This window comes from Zingiber officinale, chromosome 4B (genome assembly GCF_018446385.1).
Source record: "Zingiber officinale cultivar Zhangliang chromosome 4B, Zo_v1.1, whole genome shotgun sequence".
NCBI classification, from domain to species: Eukaryota; Viridiplantae; Streptophyta; class Magnoliopsida; order Zingiberales; family Zingiberaceae; genus Zingiber; species Zingiber officinale.
This window is the reverse complement of record NC_055993.1, coordinates 119162507-119183917: the sequence shown is the minus strand read 5'-3', so window position 1 is coordinate 119183917 and position 21411 is coordinate 119162507. Positions and strand designations below refer to the sequence as shown.

At 36.0% G+C, this 21411-nt stretch overlaps 2 protein-coding genes and 2 non-coding genes across 5 annotated transcripts; all 4 read right to left on the bottom strand.

Annotated features, from left to right (window-relative positions):
• Positions 1 to 7994: 7994 nt before the first annotated feature.
• Positions 7995 to 11259, bottom strand: LOC121978596. Its single transcript, XM_042530922.1, has 3 exons — positions 10858 to 11259; positions 8261 to 8963; positions 7995 to 8144 (listed from the first exon to the last, which is right to left on the bottom strand). The coding sequence occupies exons 1-3, from the start codon at positions 11257 to 11259 to the stop codon at positions 7999 to 8001; spliced, it is 1251 nt and encodes a 416-aa protein (XP_042386856.1). The 3' UTR covers positions 7995 to 7998.
• TRNAV-AAC lies at positions 9036 to 9109 on the bottom strand. Its single transcript has one exon. It is a non-coding gene; the product is annotated as a tRNA-Val (tRNA).
• A 398-nt stretch (positions 11260 to 11657) lies between the features above and the next one.
• LOC121976240 lies at positions 11658 to 16834 on the bottom strand. 2 transcript variants are annotated; one of them, XM_042528326.1, is made up of 10 exons: positions 16498 to 16834; positions 16357 to 16422; positions 16149 to 16229; positions 16013 to 16066; positions 15119 to 15187; positions 12843 to 12905; positions 12373 to 12455; positions 12229 to 12294; positions 12053 to 12130; positions 11658 to 11869 (listed from the first exon to the last, which is right to left on the bottom strand). In XM_042528326.1, exons 1-9 carry the CDS (start codon positions 16744 to 16746, stop codon positions 12100 to 12102), a joined length of 762 nt encoding a protein of 253 aa, XP_042384260.1. In that variant the 5' UTR covers positions 16747 to 16834; the 3' UTR covers positions 11658 to 11869; positions 12053 to 12099. The 2 variants fall into 2 exon arrangements, with proteins under 2 accessions (XP_042384260.1, XP_042384261.1); XM_042528327.1 differs by having other exon boundaries at positions 11658 to 11844.
• A 3969-nt stretch (positions 16835 to 20803) lies between these two features.
• On the bottom strand, positions 20804 to 20877 carry TRNAV-AAC. Its single transcript has one exon. It is a non-coding gene; the product is annotated as a tRNA-Val (tRNA).
• Positions 20878 to 21411: the final 534 nt, after the last annotated feature.

Sequence of the window (21411 nt, the reverse complement as noted above, 5' to 3'; positions counted from 1 at the left end):
AGAAGGGGGTGAATCGCATGATTTTATAAAACTTATCTTTTTTTTCATTTTAAAACGAGAGTACATAGCGAAAAAAAATAGACAGAAACGAAAAAGAAATGAATATAAAAATTCACTTAGTTCGAAGCATTCGACAACTCTTATCCCAAGACTCAGGTCCCACGAACCTATCGATGGGTAATCCACTAAATCCGCTTTCGAAATCGCCGGAAGAGTAATCAAATACCAAAAAAGTCAGAGAAATGTAACACACTATACTTCCCGTTTACAGAAAGTAAATATAGTAATTAACTTTTTTTTTCAAACACTTGTTTATAGTAGGTCAATTCAAGTTCGGTGTTTGGGCAGCTTCTCGGTGGCAGTCGAACGTAGTAAAGTTGCGGTAGGGCAGTAATAACAAGCCGAAATAGTCAGAAAGACGGTTGGACGTGTAAAAGCTCGTATGAAAGTTCTTGCTTGAAGCTTGGTCTAGATACCTTTATAAAGGGTGTGGAGGGCGCCTTCCATAGTTTTGAAGGAGCCTCCAACTTGTGAAGTTTGATTCTGAACTTCTTGCTCTTTATCTGTGATGAAGTCTGAATTTTATCCTGTGGAAGGGACCTTCCATGGCATTGAAGGTGTCTTCCATGAAAAGTGTGAAGGTGCTTTCCATACCATGGAAGGCGCCTCAGATACTATTCACCCGAGGCCTTTTATGCTACTTTTGCCATGTAAAAAGTGTTAGTCCAATAGCCTACAAGGCAATGTTAGCACAATAATAATAAGAAATAGTAATTAGATCCTGTCTCCCCGAGACCAGGATCTAGTCAGGGTCTCAATTTAAGTTTTTGAAATGGACCTAAATTGGACTAGCGTCTATTGTCCCTTCGAATGAGGACACGTCTTCACTTAGTCACTCTCCTCCAATGACTTAGCTTTACTTATCAAGTGCAAAGTAATTACTTTCCGGAATCACACATCTGGACTTCAGGAATTAAACACCCCGACCTACCGGAATTGCACATCCGGTTTTCTCCAATTGGGAATCACACATCCTGACCTACCAAAATCGCACATCCGGTCTTTTTCAATCGGGAATCACTAGGGTTGTAAATGAACCAACTGTTCATGTACAAGCTTGATGTTCAGCTTGGTGAGAGCTTGTTTATGTTCGTTCAATGTACACAAGATTAATTAAATAAACAAGCTTAAACAGATCGTTAAGTTAAACAAACAAGCTTGAACACATATGTGTTCATCTCGTTAACATTCGTGAACAATGATCATGAACAACGTTCGGGAACAATGTTGAACAATGTTCGTGAACAACGTTTACGAACCATATTTATTAATAAAACTCTTTTTAATATGCTAAATAAATAATAATATAAAATAAATAAATTTAAATTATCAAGCTTAATAACCAATCAAATAACTAAAAGTTTCAATCAATCAAACAATCTTGAATTGAGAGCTCGATAATATCTAAGTAAACCAAGCTCGAAACAAGTTCAAATCAAGCTCAAGCCAAGCTTGAATTGAGAGTTTGATAGCATCTAAACGAACCAAACTCAAGACAAGCTTCAAACAAGTTCAAGCTCATAAAAAATAAACCAAACCAAACTTGAACATTCATTTCAAAAGCTTGGTTCATTTTAAGCTCAGCTTGACTCGACTCATTTATCTTATCAAACAAGCTTGAGCATCCTAAAGCTCGGCTCGGCTTGTTTATAACTCTACGCATATCCCGATCTATCGGAATCGTACATCCGATTTTTTTCCAATTAAAAATCGTACATCTCGACCTTTGCCAGGATCCCACATCTGAACTTGAAGCTATTGAAAATCGAACATCCCGATTTATTAGAATTACACCTTCAATTTTCAATCAATTAGGAATCGAATATTCTGATTGACGCGCCATATAAATGGTATTAATAGACATGAACGTGCCAAACTTGGCGTGGATACGTTTCAACGATGTAGGTTGACGCGCGGGGTGTGCGTATAGAGTCTAGTAATGACTTTCCTGCCAAACTGATATCTCCTTCCTCTCTTTTCGAAACCTCACTTAGGAGTTTAGCTAGATAGCCTCCCTTTTATTTATTTGTTTTTTTAATATTCTCGATTCTCTAAGCATTTGTCGTCATGGAGATCATTATTAGACTTATTCTCACGAGTCCCCGAAGATCATTATCAGACTTATACTCACAGGTCTCAAAGCCTTTTCTTCGCTTGATTCTCAAGGAACATGGGCAGACCCACGAGGGTGGGTGAGTTGGGAGGTTCATGGTCCCCGTCATTTTGTAAAAAAGTTTACTAATATACTTTTAAAATTTTAATTAATAGAATAAATTTATTTTAAAAAAAAAACAGAAAACCTCAAACTCTTTCCAATCCTTTTCAAGCCGCCTCTTACCCTCTTCACCGTCTTCTCAACAAAAAATTTCTTCTTCTCCTTTCTCTTATGATTTACGAAGGTTACGGAGGTATTATATTTTCCTTATGATTTATGAAGATATCATATTTTCCCTTACTTTAATACTCTCTTGGCCTTTCGATTTTGGTATTTTAAAAATATATATCGTATTTATTTATTGTTCTTTATGGGTTAATTGTTAGCTTATTGCTTTAAGTTTTCATCTATTTTGAGTATTTTAAATTATGAAGATGGTGAAGAATGATCAATAGTTAAATGACATTTATAATATTGTAAAAATTAATTATAAGTCACATTTGAATTGATGGTAATATTTCAACTTTTCTACTAGTCTTTAGGAGGTGATTGGTTGGATGGAATGATAGTGAGGAATAGAAAAGGGATTGAAAGTGGATATTTGGTTTGAGGGATCATTGATGGATCCCACGGATTTATTATCCTAAACATGCGAATGAGCCGCCATTACCTAACAAAAGGATGGGAATGGGAAAAAAAATTACTATTCAGAATCAAATCATACTCGTTCATGGCCGAAAGTGTGAATTTGGAAAGTCGGAGATGTGACGGCTCTGCTGACTAGATGAAGATCTCGTTCCTCTCTATAAAACAAAACCAAACTAAGGAAGGGGTCTCTGGCGTTGGCCCTCCAACGCTCAAGTTAGAAAGAGAAGAAGAGAGAGTGAAGTACTAGGGGCAAAGATCAATCTTGCCTTTCTTCATACCTATCATACTCTTTTATGCATTTCTTAGTGACCCTTCATATTCCTAATTTAATGATATTAATTGCAGACAGAAAGCATCTTTGTCTTGATTTTTCCGCATTCAATGATAAATGAAGTATTCTATTTTATTTTTCTTCCCCTTATTAAATATCCGTTTTTTCCTCTTTTATTATATCGGTTCATTATTCACTGTCAATAGCATACTCCGAACCGGATGGGTGGCTCATCCGACCCGCTTTCCTGCCAATCGGGCTGACAAGGCGCTAGTTCATCCAGACGCCCGACCGAACAGCGGTTCCTCCGATCGGCCTATGTAACCTCCTCTCGCTCGGGTGACGCGGTTGAATCCTGACGTTGATTATCTTGACTTTGACCTCTACTGTGACTGTTGACCCATCCCAAGTGGGCTCCTCCTTATCGCTGCATCAATATCTATACCCATTCTCCACTTCTATCAATCTTATTCCCATTCCGTTTGATAAACCAATTGTCCACTTAGTTGATATAAATTAATTTTATATAAATTGCACTCCTCCTAAATTTCTGGTCAGCCCTCGACAAGGAGCTGGCTCGTAAAAGCATAAAAATCGATTAGATAGAAGCCGATTCGGCTCACATCTAACTTGTCAAAAGTACTCTGCTTCAACCCACCAAAGATTCGATCTCACCCAGGGATGGATCCAGGAATTAGAAGTGGGTTGGACAGATCTCGAGTTGGTCTAGTCCACCATAGAAGAGGTCCAAGTTCACTTCACGCGAGCACGTTACCAACTCGTTTTCACCTATATTTTCACTAAATTTTAAATTTTTATAGAATGATTTTTTTTTAATTTATCAATAATGATATCTAATTTGTAAATGTTGAAAATTTAGGGAGTGTGGCAGAAGACCTGGTTGCCAATGCTAGAGCACGCCGTCGATGGTGAGATAGAAGTAGTCAATCCACAAGCTTGGCATGAGACCATGCTCGAGCATCTAGTGCAACACTTTAATCTATAGCTGCTTGCCTCCTACATTGGCGTGACTATCATGGACGAAGCTTACATGGGCCCAATGTGGGCAGTTGCCCACACTGGGCCCACACACAAAAAAAAATATTATTAAGATTTTTTTTTTTTGCCCTAAATCAACCCCTAACTAAACTAATCGCACTCTTCCCCTCTTCACAATAACCTCACGACAAACGACCTGTCCACGCCATGACGTCGATTCGTCGAGACGCCGAACCTGTAGAGGCCAAAGATAGAGGAATACACGAGTTGAGAGAAAAGCATCGTGTGCGACCACCGGACCACACCGTCGGCTACACGCCTGCAACAACTTCACAAACGCCTCTGACGCAAGTCGTCGTAGGCTCGTAGCTCACGCGGTCACGCCGAACGACCGAAATACCCATCCTCAGTAGTCAGTCCCTGTCCTTCCTAGCCGCCTCCTCTTCGACTTCATCTTCCTCCCTTAGTCCCTTGCCGCCGCACTCCAGTCTCCATAGGCTTAAGGTAACCCTTAACCCTAAATGTTTTTTTTCTTGTTCCGAACAAAAACCAGCGAGGCACTTCTAACTTCTAAGTTATGTTTTCACAAGGACCACAACTAATATTAGTTATTTGTATATTGTTTTGTTTTCTACCATATGCTTACAAAATTAAGAGCTACTAATGTTATAGTTAACTATGAGAGAAAATTATTGCAACCAATTCGGTCCTGCAATGCCTGCGCAGTAGCGTACGAGTGCAACCAATTCGGTCCTACACTTAATGACCATCGCTGCCTTGGTGTGATCGCATCACTGCTTAGCATAAATCCATTGTTTTATTCATTTTTATACATTAATGTTTACTTAATTATGTTTGCTTAGTTATTTACACTTCTATTATGCAATTAAGCAATAAGCATGGGTCGTATCTTTAATATTAGGTGGTTTTAGAATTTTGTTTAAGTTTGGATTGTTAATTTATTTTTTATTTTTTTATATTAGGGAATCACTATGTCTACAATGCATAGATTTTTTAAAAGAAAAACTCTAGAACCAGAAGAATAAAATATTAGAGATGTTACAGTTGGAGAATTTGATTTTTCACAATTACCAACAGATTCTGGACTAAGGATTCCAATTTGTTCTTATAATGCTAACATTAGGGATCAAGTTCGAAGGATATATTTGCAAAAATGCCCATGTCAACCTTCAGGTTATGAATTCCCAAAATGAAAATTTGGAGTAAGCCAATTTAGACGGTTTAATCCTTCATGGTTTAAGGAATTTGGTGATTGGTTGAAATATAGTATAGAAAAAGATGCGGCGTATTGTTTGTATTGTTATCTCTTCAAGACAACTAAAGGAAAACAAGCAGGAGGAGAGACTTTTATTAGTGAAGGATTCACAAATTGGAAGGGTAAAGATAGATTAAATATTCATGTTGGCCAACATGATAGTGAACATCATAAAGCTCGAATGAATTGTGAAGCTTTGATGAATCAAGATTAACACATTCAATCAATTTTGCACAAACAGTCAAAGCAAATGTGAAATGATTATCGTATCCGTCTCAATGCTTCGATTGATTGTATCAGAGTTTTGTTGCGACAAGGGAATTCATTTCGGGGTCATGATGAGACTGAAGGTTCTCTTAATCTGGGTAACTTTCTTATTCTACTGGAGTTTTTAGGTGCTCATAATAAAGAGATTAATGATGTGATATTGAAAAATGCTCTTAAAAATTGCAAGTTAACATCACCGGACATTTAAAAGGATATAGTAAGGGCCTGTGCAACTGAAACAATTAATGTTATTATCAAAGATATTGGTAATTCATTATTCTCTATTTTAGTTGATGAATCTCGTGATGTGTCAATAAAGGAGCAAATGTCAGTTGTTTTGCGCTATGTGGATAGTAGTGGACATGTAAATGAGTGTTTTATTGGAATTGAACATGTTACTGGTACTACAACACTCTCACTTAAAGCTGCTATTGATAAGATGTTCTCTAAATATAATTTGAGCATAGCTAATGTGAGAGGACAAGGTTTTGATGGAGCAAGTAATATGCAAGGTAAATTTAATGGTCTAAAAGCACTTATTTTAAAGGAGAACCCATGTGCATTTTACATACATTGTTTTTCCCATCAGCTTCAACTAGCTCTTATAGTTGTGGCCAAGAAAAATCTTCCAATTTCTAATTTCTTTCGTATTATTGGTGATGTGGATCATCCTGCAAACGTTCTGATCTTCTTAAGGAGAAACATTCAAATTTTATTGTTGACGCACTGGAGAGGGGTGAAATTTCAAGTGGTCGAGGACTTAATCAAGAAACTATCCTTCAACGAGCTGGGGATACACGTTGGGGGTCACATTACAATTCTTTGATCAGTTTGATTCCTATGTTCTCTGCTGTCAGTGATGTGCTTGAAGTGATTTCAAAAGATGATTCTAGTTCTCCTGATAAAAAACTGAGGCATTTAATTTATTGGAGTCAATACTTTCATTTGATTTTGCATTCAATCTACACTTGATGAAACATGTCTTAGGGATTTCGAGTGAATTGTCGATGACATTACAAAAGAAAGATCAGGATATTGTAAGTGCAATGAATTTGGTACAAGTATGCAAACACCGACTCCAAAATATGAGAGAAGATGGTTGTGATTCATTTTTAGAAAAGGTTCATTATTTTTGTCGACAACATTACATTGATTGTCCCAAAATGGATGATATGTTCACACGTTGGGCACCACGTCGTCGTCCCCATCGTAATCCACCAGAAGTGATGAATTTACATCACTATCGAGTTGATTTATTCTATGGTGTTTTTGATATGCAACTTCAAGAATTAAATGATCATTTCTCAGAGGCAAGTACAGAATTACTTCTTTGTGTAGCTTGTTTGTGTCCACAAAACTCTTTTTTGGCTTTTGACAAGAAAAAATTGTTGCAATTGACCGAGTTTTATCCACAAGATTTCTCAAGATTTGATCTTCTCGTACTTGATGATCAACTTGAAACTTATATATGTGATATGCGTTCTAACAAAACATTGCAAGGATTGAAAGGCCTTGGTGATCTTTCAGAGAAGTTAGTTATGTCAAAGAAAAGTATGATATATCCATTGGGTTTTAAGCTTTTGACATTAGCATTAATTTTACCAGTTGCGACCGCGACGGTAGAGATTGTGTTTTCTGCCATGACAATTGTGAAAGACAGGTTGCGCAATCGAATGACTGATGATTGGATGAATGATAGTTTTATTGTCTATGTAGAGAAAGTAAGGCAAGCGTTAGAAGTAATATCGTCGAGGAAGGACGAGTGGAGGAGCAAAATTAGTCAGGAGGTTAAAGTGAGAGGAAAATCAAAATGTGATCTCAGAGTCAAATAACAAGGGTTACCATCCATGGCCGAAGATGGATAATAGCTGAGGAAATAACATATATAAAAGGTGGCAAGTTAATGGTCCGATATTTATAATTAAAATAAAATAGTAAGTTAATTAAATAAATATATAATTAAATTAAAAATAAAAATATTGGATGAGATCTTGTTAAATATATGGAGATAGGATAAATACGTGTGACTTCAATAACTGACCCCTTGATTAAAAGATTTTGAATTTTTTTAAAAAGACTGGAGCTTATTTTTGTTTCTTTAACTTGGTACTCCATCTTATTTCTATTTTTTTATCACAGCAAAAGCCTTACTTCAAACTAACTCTAATATGTATATATAAAAAAAAAATGGGCTGGGCTACAGCCCTGCCCTTTAATAGATCCGTCCATGATCTCACATTCTCACCAAACCAAAAATTTGAAAATGAAGTCAAATCCAAGATTTAGAACTCAAATCGCTAGATTTGTTATTGCTTTATTTTCTCAAATTACAGTCTTATAGCAGAGAGGGAGGTATCCATTGATTCCCTGTATAAAGTTCTCCACGGGGTAAGCTCCAAAGTGCTCCGCCGGAATCCGGCTGCTCCAGGTCACTCTCCGGGTCGCATTGAACCCGTCGCCGGTGAAGCCTGCCACGGAAACAGAGGAACAAACACATTAATTAATTAATTAAATAATTAACCAATCAATCCAATCAAGAACAAGTTACGAGCGGTGCACGAACAGAACAAGTGACGTAGCTCACCGACGGTGACGGTGTTGTACGTCGAGACGCCGGGGACGCCGGCGTTCAGGAAGCCGGTGATGATCGTCTTTCCCATGCCGTCGCCGACAAATGCTAGATTTGGCTTCTCCAGCGGCACCCGCACCGTCTCCGCGTAGATCCCCTGTTTTATGTAGATCGCGTGACCCCGCGGGGCTTGTGAAGGCGCGGCGTCTACCGCCGCCTGAACCATCGTGAACTGGCAGCCACCACCGTCCTCGCAGACAGTCACGTTTGGAGACCATGCTTTGGAGGCGGCAGCGGCGGCGACGACGACGCGCTCTGAAGCTTTGGCGGTTGGGACGTCCGGTGGCCAGTACCCGTCCCACTCTGTCTGCGGCGGGGCCCACAGGGACATGTTGCCGCCGTAGCGCTGCAGGGCGGCAACCATGGAGGCGGCGCTGCAGCCTGCCGGTGAGGTTGGCGAGGGCGTAGAGGGACGCCATCGCGTCGGCCACCTGCTGCGTGCCTTTGACGTACCGGAGGAAAAAGCGCCTCCGAGGCGGTAGTCGGCGAGGGAGAGGGAGGCAGTTGCGGGCAGCGTTGGTGCGGCGGAAGAGTTGCGAATGGCCCGGGCGTCGGCGTAGGAGGATAGGTCGACGAGGGAGAGGTCGACGGTGGAGCGTCTGCGGGGGGAGGGAGGGGCGGAGGCGCAGAGCTGCAGGAAGCGGGAGGCGGCGCAGGCCTACTCGATGGTGGAGGAAACTTAAAATAATATTAAAAATTAATTTTTTATAGCTAAAATAGGATGGCAAAATGGCGTCGCCCGGACTCGAACCGGAGACCTTCAGTGTGTTAGACTGACGTGATAACCAACAATACCACGACACCAAGTTGCAACAGTTTGCCGAGTAATAAATATATATTATTAATATAAATATAGGGTTTCAATTTTTTTTCCTGGTATTGCTATAACAATTTTAGTATTTTTGATTAAAAATACTGATTTTGACCTAAAATGACTTTTATCAAATTGGAATAATTCTAACTAAGTTAAAAAGAATATTAAAATTATTATAGTATAATTTAAATTAATTTAGATTAATTTTGTTTCATATTATAGTATAATTTTAGTCAAAATAATTATAATAATATTCAAATAACGGTAATTTTAAAAAAATATCTTAATTAACAAAATCGTCAAAAAGATTGGCACCTTTAAAACCACATCCATGCATATTTTTTATTTTAAAAATATAATTATTTCAGGTTAAAATATATATACGTAAAATATTTATCTTAATTTTTTCACAACTGGATAAAAATACTTATATTTTATTAAAATTATTTTAAAAATTGTAGAAATCATGGGCATCTATTGAATATTATACATTGCAGACCCTCTGCCTAATTTTGATCCCTTATGTAATTGATACATTGGATTATGATTGAAAACTGTGATTTTTCTTAAGTTCACCATCTCACCTATATTATAATTTTGAGTTGAATGTCAGCAATGAACGGATCGTCTTCTGCTTGGTATTATATAGTTCATCTATTGTCGGTAATTTTCGGTCGCTCTGACTTGATCTAAAATTATAATTTAGGTGGAAATATAAATTAGGAGAGATCATAATCAATTTTGATTGGATTCTAATCATGATCCAATGTATAAATTATCCAAGAAATTAAGAAGAAATCAGAGGATAATAATTAATTTTTTCAGATTCTAATCACGATCTAACGTGTAAATTACTGAAGAGACCAGAGGACCTGGACTCGTAGCAACCCCTTAATGATTGCAGACTGCAATTTATATTTATTTTGATCCTTTTCAAACAATTTTGATTAAGTTTAAACACTTGAAGTCATTCTTGACGGGGAAGTTGATATCCTCCTCCGCTCCTTCGGCGCTGGTATCAGATGATCCACCAAACAGGTTGATCAAATATATAATGATTTTCCTGCAAATTATATTTTACTCCCTGAAATTATTATTATATTTAATCATTACTACATTTAATTAAATATTTTTAATTTAAATTATTTTTTACAATGTTCTCTTTTTAGTGGAAAATGTTATTTCTCACAGATTTTTTTTTTTAAAATTCTTATTGGAAATTAAAATTATATATATATAATTTAATATTTAAAAATATTTAAATAAATAATGATGAAAGTCACAAAGAGATGATGTTAATATGAACATACGAGGCTGGATAATGTATTTAAAAGTGGTTAATTAAATGTTAGAGAAAAAATTAGGATTGTGTAAATTTTTTTTTTAAAAGACACATTTAAAATGAAAAGGATATGTACACAAATGTCTAATAAATATCCATTATAAATATATATATTAATAAAGAAAGAAAACTAAAAAGTATTAATTAATAATGATAAAAATATATTTAAATATAGAGAATAAAGAGAATATACTCACTATTTAATAATAATATCTACTCACTATTTAATATAATAAAAGTTTAATTATTATTATTTAATAAAAAGAAGAAGAAAATTAATAGTGAAAATGCTAAAGATTTTAATTCCCATTTTCTACTTTGACATTAAATTTAATAAAGTATAGCAAATAGATAATATTAAAAATATAATAAATTAATATTATTATATCAACCTACTCCAACGGCCTGTGGAATGCTTGCCCGCTCCAGTGCTTTCCGGCCACGGCATCTGTGAGTCCTGCACGCTCCAACTGAGGACTGATTTCCCAATGTCTGGGCGACGCTATTTGTGATGGTCGGCCTCCTGTTCTTGGCCTTGCTGATCTTCGTCTCTGTGTTTCGGGGGAAACAGAGCAATCGCCGATGGAGGTGGATTTGGGTAGCGTCCACCTCGTAAGCAAGGCCCCTTCGAACGGCCAGCGAGGTGGAAATCAAGGGCGCCAACGTCCCTTTGGATATCTCGACGCTGTTGTCATCTCGGCAGAGGGTCTCCTCCCACCTGACCGACTTCTGCCGGGAGCAGTCCTTGCGTACGAGTACATCGCCAATGGCACCCTGCAAGACCACCTCCACCGGCATTCACCGTCGCCGATGAACTGGTACATGGACAGGGTGGCTCCGCGTGGCACTCGACGCGGCAAGGGGAATCGAGTACCTGCACTCCTACGCAGCGCCGGTGATCATCCACCTCAACATCAAGTCTCCCAACATCCTGCTGGACAAGGAGTGGACTTAGAAGATGGCCGACTTTGACGTGCAGGGCAGAGACAAGAGTGTTACATCCGGGCCGGTGGGCTACATGGACCTGGAGCACTACCAGCTCCAACGGAGAAGACCAACTCGTGGCACATTGAGGGGAAAAAATACCCCGCACAATACGCCACAGATGCATCTAGAGAAAAATGACTGGTCGGCCTAACCATCACACTATCCGGGGGCAATATTCACATCATATTTGAAAGTCATACACGGAGATATTTGCAATAACGAATTATAAAATGTACAAATTTACTAATTATTCAAGAACAAATTCTTGATGTATTTATGCAAACCATATTTTTGCATTGAATATATAAACAGACCTTTTCTGTCTACATACAGTGGTAGCCCCAGAAAAGAAGTCTGTGTTTCCCAGCATTTAACTACCGAACACAAAATTTGAAGCTGCCAATTCACAGAATTAAAACTCCTAAATACACAAAAAGGGAAAAAAAAAAAGGTTAAATTACAATAGATAAAAAGATGCCAGGGCAGGAAAATAATGATCATATTTTATGTACACTTGTTTGCAATATGATAAAGAATTTAAGAGATTATCTTTATCTTTTTCAGTAACACAGAATTAAGTATCAAGAATTCTGTCAAGATTTACCTTTTCAGTGCTGGGAATTTGTAACATCATGGGGAGAAGAATCCATCTCAAGGGTGCCATTTTATGCTACATCCAACACTAGAACGGAAGGCAGGAAATGTTTATTTACAGGTGCCTAGTGAACCAAAAAATGCATCTGAACACAAAAGAGCTATTGCAGATACGAGATGTTTTACCTTGTCTTTTGTGCAGAAGATAAGACTTGGCCACTGAGAACACAATCTATTGCACGACTCAAGTCTCTACAGAAAGAAATTTGTAGGCTTCAGTTATGAATATGGAATGCTAGAGATGAAAATATTCCATAAGCTCACAGTTACCTTCCTGTTACAGGCACATTGTTGTTAGGTCGTGAGTCATCAAACTGCCCATGATAAAACAGCTCAAATGGCCTTCTTCCATCCTAATGAAATGTAAAAGAGAGGATATTAATTAACTTTTTGCAAGTGTGATTGCAAAGGCATACTTGTGCTTATTACTTGAGATGCGAATATATTTAAGCTTTACATGGAAGTAATAGGATGAGCATTTACATGAAAGTCAAATCCCTTCTAGTTTTTTTACTGCCTTATTGAGCAAGGACTTTGAATGTGTTTGTGAGAAAATCATTGAATGATTGAATTGACTATTGATGAGTTATTGAGCTCCATCATGGGACTAGACACACAAATTTTAGTTATGGTGAATGATTGACTGATTATTCATGAGTTATTGAGTTCCATCATGGGATTAGAGACATAAATTCTAGTTGTGGTCTTGCTATGCTCATTGTCCTTCCTGTAAAACTAACCTTTTTAAAGAGAAAAAATTCTGGCGTGCATACAGCTCCAAATGCCCGGGCAACATCTTGCGACTGAAGAAGAAAAGTGAACAACCATTAAAGGTTTCAGCCAAATTTCACTTCAAACTAGTACTGAGCATGTTTCTATACAAATTTGATAATAAGCATTTGCCATAGGGAAAAGAAACTAAAACTAATTTGTAAATAAGTAGAAACAAATTATACTTAGGAGATTCAAGCTTCTATTTGATTAATGGTTCCTGGTTCAATTTCGTAGTCCGTGTATGCTTAACATTATAAGCTCGACACTGTAACTATGTGATCTTGCTTTTAGGAATTTAATTTGTCATCATCTTGGTGTGAAGTCTCTCAGTTGATGAATACCTTCTCCAGTATCATGGCATCCACCTCTTTTAGTATCATAGTATCAATCGTGATACCTCTATTTGTAGAAGACAAGAAAGGTTCTAGAGGGGGGTAGGCACGGAAATTTGCTTGCTTACCTACTGCCTCATTCCTGGATATTTTATCCCAAGGCACGTCTCCCTATCCTCTATTCCTTTAACAGAGTAAGAATTTTCCTCCTTAAAGCTCCCCCCTTAATTGTATCTCAAACTCCCTTCTATGAAGCCCTCTTTTGACTAAAATAAATTTGTTGATAAAATCAAATAAGCTTGATGTTTGTCTTTGGTTTTCATTTCAAACTTCTTTGATAAAGATTTGGTTGAATACTTGGTTAACCTTTCCTTGAGTCGATTTGAAGGTTGTTGGCACATACATTCTTGCATCATGTCTAATTAAAACTGGGGTTTGGTCAATATTTATTCTCATTCTTGGGTGTAATTTTATTTGATGAAAGATTTTCAAATTCCATTCTATTTGTTCCTTCCTCTAAATTTCTTTTCAAACTGATTTGAAAGTAGCTATATGCACACCATTCTGTCATGCCTCATTATTTTGAGCTTTATAATTTATCTTTATTTGACACAGAATTTTCAGATTTCAACTTCCCACTTTTAATTAATTTGAAGCTCGCTGTTTCTATCACGCCTTCAAGTTTTATTCCTATTGAATCACTAATCTTGACCTTTATTTTAGTTGATTAGAGTTTTCAGCACGAACACTCTTCTATTATGCCCGTCAATTGTGCACTTTATGGTTTATCTCTCTGAAATGTTGTTTAACAAAGGATTCAAGTTTTATTTTAGATAGCTTCTCGTCATGTCTTAGTTCCCACATTATTTAAGTTTTCTTGAGGACTAGGTCATTTCTATGGAATCACAGTTGACCTTATTTTTTTCCTTTTCCAAAATAAGGCCATTTAATGAGGTGTTTATTGTTCATTGTGGTGTGTTTAAGGGATTTTGGTAGGCTGGTGTTTTGTAGTTGCATCAAACTTTTTTTTTTCAGGTATGCATCATTAAGTTTCTTGTACTGATTAAACACAATTATTAGTCTCATTTCTTCTCAAATTTAGACATTCCCTGAAAAGAATGCTTCTATTGTAACCTAGCTGTTAACTTTATTACAACAATGATTTCCATTGACTGACAAGTGAATATGCCCAAACCAAATAGACATTTCACATGCAATCACAAATTATCATAACATTTATTGGTGTACTCTAAAATGCTAAAAATTCATGAACAGAGATTTTCATCTTGCTACTATCATACCTAAAATATAAGTCACATTAATTCATTTGTTATACAATTTGAACTTGTACAATAGTAATTTGTACAAAATAGTGGAGGGAACATATCTAGATCGATCTAGCCACTAATCCATCAGTTAAGTAAAATATACGATAGTTGTGACACAATCCAGAGATAGAGATGCTTCAGATGAACAGTCTAACTGAACTTTTATATCACATAAAAGTTGGATCCTTCCTATGAGATTAATTCAATCTGTATATCACAACAAGAGAGAAGATGGGTAACAAGAACGTAATTGACAAGGAGACAATTATGAGGCAAGACACCATTGAAGCTTTTCAGTGAATTAAATATTATTTTTATTTGTCATTTTCTTTCAGACAGACTAACTCTGGAATTGCATATAAAAGTCATTTTTTCCCTTAATATTCTATCGTGTCTATATTTCTCCTAGAGGACTCAGTATTAGTTAGACAATAACAATAAGTTACACCATCCTTTCTTGCACATTATCATTTACCGCACGTGAGAAAAGAATAAACATCTCGTGCCAAAAAAGGAAAAGAATAAACATGGAATTGCACAGTCAGAGTGAGAAAGTATTGATTCAAATAAGCAACTTAGTACCTCGTCAAACAGATAGGGAAAAGGATACTTAAACAGTTTAGCTTCTTCAGCCATAAGCATTGGTCCATCCTATAATGTAAACACTTTAGTCAAATTTGAAGTGGTAGTAAAGTAAAAAAGTTATTCTTTTGCAAGGATTTTGCAATGCTCTAGAAAAAGCAGTCAAATTTATTCACTTTTCAATATGGCAAAAGCTTTGTATTGAGTAATTATGAGGTGAAAGTACCAATACCATAGCAAACATGGGGCTATGGGAGCATCAAAGAAAATCTGTTTTTCCTTATATCTTTCCGAACAAGCAAAAAAAATGGTTTTGTTCCTTTACAAGTTGATAAAACCAATGCCCCATTTCAGATGATAAATGAGGTTACAGAGAAGAAAAATCGGAATTAGGTTAACATGATGAATGTATAATTATGGAAGAGCCAAATTACAAGTCTGATGTTTCTCTAAATATTGATAAAAAATTACATAAGAAAAGCTATGTTTCCCCAGACTAATTGGGATTGGTATCATAGATCTATTCCACCATTGCAGAGGAATATCAGTATCTAGAAGGGCAGTCAAATATTTGAATGGAATTACAAATCAAAATCATTGTTATGGCGTATATGGAAGACAAACAACTCCATCTAAGATGAAGGCATCAAGCCAAGAGATTTATCGATATGCCTTTCATATTCTCTAAAGAAAACCATCACATTAGCAGTTCATATTTAGCACAGAGAATAATCAAGTGGATACTAAAAGGCAAAAATTAAGTAGTACACATGAAATGCCTCTGAGTATCCCCTGTGCATTATCTACATGAACTAATATTTCATAAGCTGTTAATTAGGATAAAAGGCTCCATTATTCGAAAGAATTCAATGCAAACTAAAATCTGTTGATAACCTGTGGATGAGTAATGATGGAATTTGAACAGATAGCAACTACACCAAGCCCCTTCTGCAGCAGACATAGAGAAAGTTTGATTAGAACTCAGAAAAAAAATTACTCCATGTTTAACATTTTCAATTGTGTCACAAACCCCCATATAGAAACTTGTAAGCTTGGCAATATCCTTCTTCAAGTGCTTAACAAATGGGCAATGGTTGCAAATGAACATCACCTAGAGAGAGAGAGAGAGAGAGAGAGAGAGAGAGAGAGGAAATGATTCCTGTTAATCTCAGCAAGAATTATAAAAAACGATCGATAAGCAACAAACCAGGATACATAAAACCAGATAAGAGTTTCACCAAAAGCGCGGGGCAAGACTCGAAATCTTCCAAGGTCCAAATTTTTCCCGTTAGAGGCTCCGAAAGCTGCAAAAGAAATCAGCAATCTCGCCGCCAATCGAGAATAAAACAAGATGATCGAGGAAAGCGAGGGAAATGGACCTCGAAATGGGGAGCTCGGGAGCCGAGAGTGACGACTTGAGACTCGGCCCGTGCGGATCTGACTTGGAACTTGGGGAGACCCGGGCGAGCAGGTTTGAGTCGGTGGAGGCGGAGGCGACGGGTGAGGGGAGAGAAGGACCGCGAGGCGGCGAAGATACCAGGCCGAACTCCACTGGAATAGCGCGGAAGGACACGAGGTGGGAGGGTAAAGGGGAGGCGAAGGGTAGCGGCGGCGGCGGCAGCGGCCATCGCCGATGGAGAGCAGGCGGAAGCGGTGAGAATGCGACTGTAGGCGGTGAGGATGCGACTGTAGGCGGTTTACTTGGCCGGGAATGGTCGACCCATTTTCAATCGGCCCGAACCGAGATGAATATAAAATTATTACTTCAACTAGTAAAAATTAATTTAATTTAATTTAACTAAAAATAGTATATTTTATAATAATACTAACTAAAATTGATATAAATAATTTTTATTAAATTACCTGTAATAATTTTGATATTGTAGCCGAAATTATTACAATAATAAAATTTAGATAAAAAATAACAAAAAGCTTAATGTTAATCTTTAAAGACAACTATGATTTGTCGATTAAAATAGTTCAAAATTATTATTTAGATTTTCATTTAGAAAATTATAAATGTAAAAAAAAACTTAATTTTTTTTTGAATTGTCTATATATATCCTATAAGGGAATTAAATACCATATAGTATATTAAATATATAAAAAAATATATTTTATAATAATCTTTAATATATATAATTTTATTGTTGAATAAATTATATCTTTGATAAATTATTACTGAGCATTTTACATAAGTTAAATTGTCCATATAAACTCTAATTTCCAAATTAGGTATTGAATCAATAATAAAAACAAAAGATTAATGAGTGATCTATGAAGAGAGTCGGATGAAATTGACAAATTCAATAACGTAAAGGTAGAATAATAAATAGATTAAAAAATTAGCTAAAATAATCGTACAAAAATTGAAATAAGAGAGATTGGTTTATATTAAATCATACTATTAAAATATTAAAATGTTATATCGTAAAATGAGAGGTTCTCATTCAAACAATATAAATTAGTTTAAAAAATAAGATTTTTTTTTAAAATAAAAACTTATGAATCAGATATAGATCAAGGGTTAATCACTGATTGAACTAACTGTTAGTAATTAGTCCTAAGTATTAATCATAAAAAGTTAATCATGAGATGATTAAATTTTTTATTACTAATTGAGTTAGAATCAAATGAACTCACTTATTGGATCGAGTCCAATCCGAATTAAATACATTAGATTCATGAGTTAGACTTATTGAGTTATTGGATTAATGGTTAATCCAATATATAATAATCCAAGAGGAATACAAAGAGACAAAAACACTTGGTATTCATTGGATAAATATAAATAGGTTTTTAGATTTATTTTTTAGGAGATAAAAAATGTGTCTCTTGAGCTTCTCTCTTCTTCCTCCTCCTTCCTCCTTGGCCGAACGATACTTCTTACTAGCATAAAAAAATGGTTCTTCTCTGAAGGCTTCGTTCGTGCAACGAACGAAGGATATGTTCGTGTGGATACTATAGAGGCGCGGACGCTTGAACGCGCTGAGATCTGGATCCAAAGAAAAAGTTACTGTCAGGATTGCGAAGGGCATGTAATAAAGATATAATCCTATCATGTAGCTTAGCATAGATTATTTTCAAAACATGTTTCTTCCCTTCGCATGGATCTGCTGGATAGAGGATTTAATTAATTTTCGTTGTGTTTCTACATTTTTGAGCGCACTAGATCCCAATACTAACAATTCAGGTTCGGAGTTAAAAGGATAATAGATTTATTAGAATAGAATAGAATAATTAATTAATTTCTATAATTTATTTCTTTTCTTATAATCTGGAGATCAATTATGAGAAAAATATAATCATTTTTATTATAATAGGTGTTTGACTCGTTCATAGGTGGTTGCTATCATACAGGTAATTAATCCATTGATTTGGTTACCATTTTAGGCCGGTTCAATTTGGTCTCACATGTGGACGAGTCTACGCCTAACTTAATTTAGCCAAGTTTTGAAGAAAAAACTAAATAAATAAAAAAATGGTCAAAAAAAAAAGTATGTTCCTCTTTTAAAATTAGAAAAGTATATTTTCTTTTATCCCAAAAGAAATACTTCACTCCTTAGATTATACCAAAATAGTTCTTATTTTTGGTCGGCCTAGATATGAATCAGCTATTTGATAATCCAATTTGTAACCTAAATTATTATTGTACAAAATAACTCCAAAGTGATATTATTTTGGCAAAAATTAAAAGGTCTTTCTTTTTTTTTTAAACACGCCCGCCGCATTAATTCTTATAAAATGATACACTTGTGCTAAATATATTATTTGATATATTATCTCTGTCAATTGTATGAATATGGCAACTTGATATATCTGAATTATTAGGGACGAATTCGTACTTTTAGCCGGTGTGGTGTGGTGCAATGCGATGGTTAAAATATGAATATTATTATATGAGATATTAGGGTTGAACTTCAATCGATGCATCTAAGTTTATCTTCTCCTATCCCTTGGGTATTTGCACTAATTACTAGTTGTCATTTGTAATTTATCTTCTCTATATTGGTTTAGAGACGAGTTTGACGGGGATGTTGAAGATGAGCGAATCATCTTTTGTCACATTAGAGACAAATTTATATCATGGTTGTTTTTTTTTTGCTTAATCTAATTCTATTTAAGATGCTCAATTATACAATTAAAGAAGCACAATTACGTATATAAAAATTTTATTTAGTCCACTAAAATTCACCTCTTCCACTGTTCCACACCCAAAGTCCAACCCATATCTAATTATTATAACTATGATAGTAAATACGAAACGGTAGCTACTATAAAATTATAGTAGTTATTACAACACATACTTGTCTTGTTTAATTTAGAATTTAATGTATGTGATAGATAATAATAATAATATTAAATAGTGTACTTAGTCTAGGTTAGCTCTATCATTTTACAAAGGAGACCGATAGAAAGAGGTGTTGATGAAAAAAAAAAGACAAAGATGAAAAGAGTGCATTTGATGATGCAGAATAAAAAAACAAAAACGCTCTTTGATTTTTGCTAATATAATTTTGAACAAAGCACTATAAAAAAATATTAAATTAGATAACACCGAATATTAATTAGGTAAATAGTTCGGTCTCATATAAATTTTCTAATAATTATCAAGATAAATTAAAAAGCGCTGATGAGATGCAATCCATAAGCTTAGCCTCCCATGCATTACCCGTCCCATTGGGAGGATCAAATAGTGAGTGATAAGTTTTCTTTAGGTTGATATTTGGAAGAGTCTTAGATCGTCGATATGTGTCGCATTTGGAAGTCAATTGGGTTCGTGTATCTGATATGGTCAACGACACGAATCTAAGGATTGGATTGCTAAATTTCTCCGGTGAGGTGGGATTCTGGCCGCGGACTCTACGTACCTGGAGCGAAGGTTTCTCCGGTTGCCCTGCAGTATGCATCGGCGAGCATCGTCCGGGAGATTCTCTACCCGGAGTGGATCGATGAGGAGCGGGAATATGGAGAGTCGTCTTGCCCGTCGTTTCCATTGTCACAGTCGGAGGAGGCGTCAAAATTTGATCATGTCGCCGTCAAGCTGCCATGCGATAGGTCCAATGGCCAATGGTCATGGGAAATGGCGAGGTTGCACCTCCAACTAGCAATAGTGAGGGTTGCGGTAGATTCTATGGGGGATCAATTCGTACTGGTAGAGCTAGGCGGCACCGGCGAACAGGCGGGCGCTAGTGAGATCGCCGGCGGGAAGTGCCTTAGAGGAGGTGGTCGGCGAGGGAGAGTAGTTCGAGGCAGGAAGCGGAGACAGTAGTGGAGGAATCTGCTCAGGGGCCGGGAAGGACGTGAGAGGCTCATCGGTGGGAAGGGGGGGAGGAGGAGGATGAGGGAGAATAGGAGGAGGTGGAGAGCGGAAGCCATGGCGAAGGCAACAGTGGGATTAGATATTTTTGTATGCTATTTAATATTTAAAATTTAAGTGGGATGACATTGATCAAAATAAAGACGGGCTGTTTTCGGGCCAAATCAAGTTTTTATAAACAAAAAAATTTAATGGCGTCGCCAGGACTCGAACCAAAGACCGTATTAGACTAACATGATAACCAACTACACCACAACACAGCGTTCAAGTATTCGGCCTTGTAATTTTTTTATGCTATTAATTTTGAAATCATATTTAATATTTAAAATTTAGGTCCGAAGAAATTGATCAAAATAAAAACGAAATGGCGTCGCCCGGACTCGAACCGGAGACCTTCAGTGTGTTAGACTGACGTGATAACCAACTACACCACGACACCATGGTGGAGCATTCATCCAGGTAAAATATAGATATATATTAAAATAATTTAGGGTACATAAAAGAAGCACAATGTTCAACAAAATATATAAAAGGGTAATCATCATATTTTTTTCATCTTCAAAATATTTTTATTCTTTTATTGTTATACAATTTTAATACTTTTGATAAACGTATTGTAACATTAGCGATTTTGACCTAATTAAAAAGATTTTTATTTAATTATAATAATTTTAACTATGTTTAAAAACATTTTTTGTGTATAACATTGCTTAAAAAAAATAAAAAATTAATTTAGAACAATTTTGTTTCATATTATAGCGCAATTTTAGCCAAAATTATTTACAATAGTGTTAGAATAAGGATAGTGTTAAAATGCAAAAATAAGATAAAATGTATTTTTAAAATATTTTTATATTATTTTTTTCAACAACTAGATAAAAATATTAAATTTTATTATTTTTTTTAAATACCAAAATGGTCATAAAGTTATTATAACAATCATTTCATGCCTTCTACGAGAATATAGAAATCA

Bases quoted from the DNA above. Each gene is read 5' to 3' on its own strand.
- LOC121978596 (XM_042530922.1), bottom strand. From the start codon at position 11,259: ATGCCGGTGGAGGTGGTCTTGCAGGGTGCCATTGGCGATGTACTCGTA. The intron at 8,964-10,857 runs GTAGGTTGATAT...ACCATCGAGTAG, and splicing joins GCATTCCACAGGCCGTTGGA to GCCTGCGCCGCCTCCCGCTT. The intron at 8,145-8,260 runs GTGAGCTACGTC...TTTCCGTGGCAG, and splicing joins GTACAACACCGTCACCGTCG to GCTTCACCGGCGACGGGTTC.
- LOC121976240 (XM_042528326.1), bottom strand. From the start codon at position 16,746: ATGGCCGCTGCCGCCGCCGCCGCTACCCTTCGCCTCCCCTTTACCCTC. The intron at 16,067-16,148 runs GTTTGTGACACA...TGTCTGCTGCAG, and splicing joins TTACAAGTTTCTATATGGGG to AAGGGGCTTGGTGTAGTTGC. The intron at 12,131-12,228 runs GTAAAACATCTC...CTTCCGTTCTAG, and splicing joins TCTTCTGCACAAAAGACAAG to TGTTGGATGTAGCATAAAAT.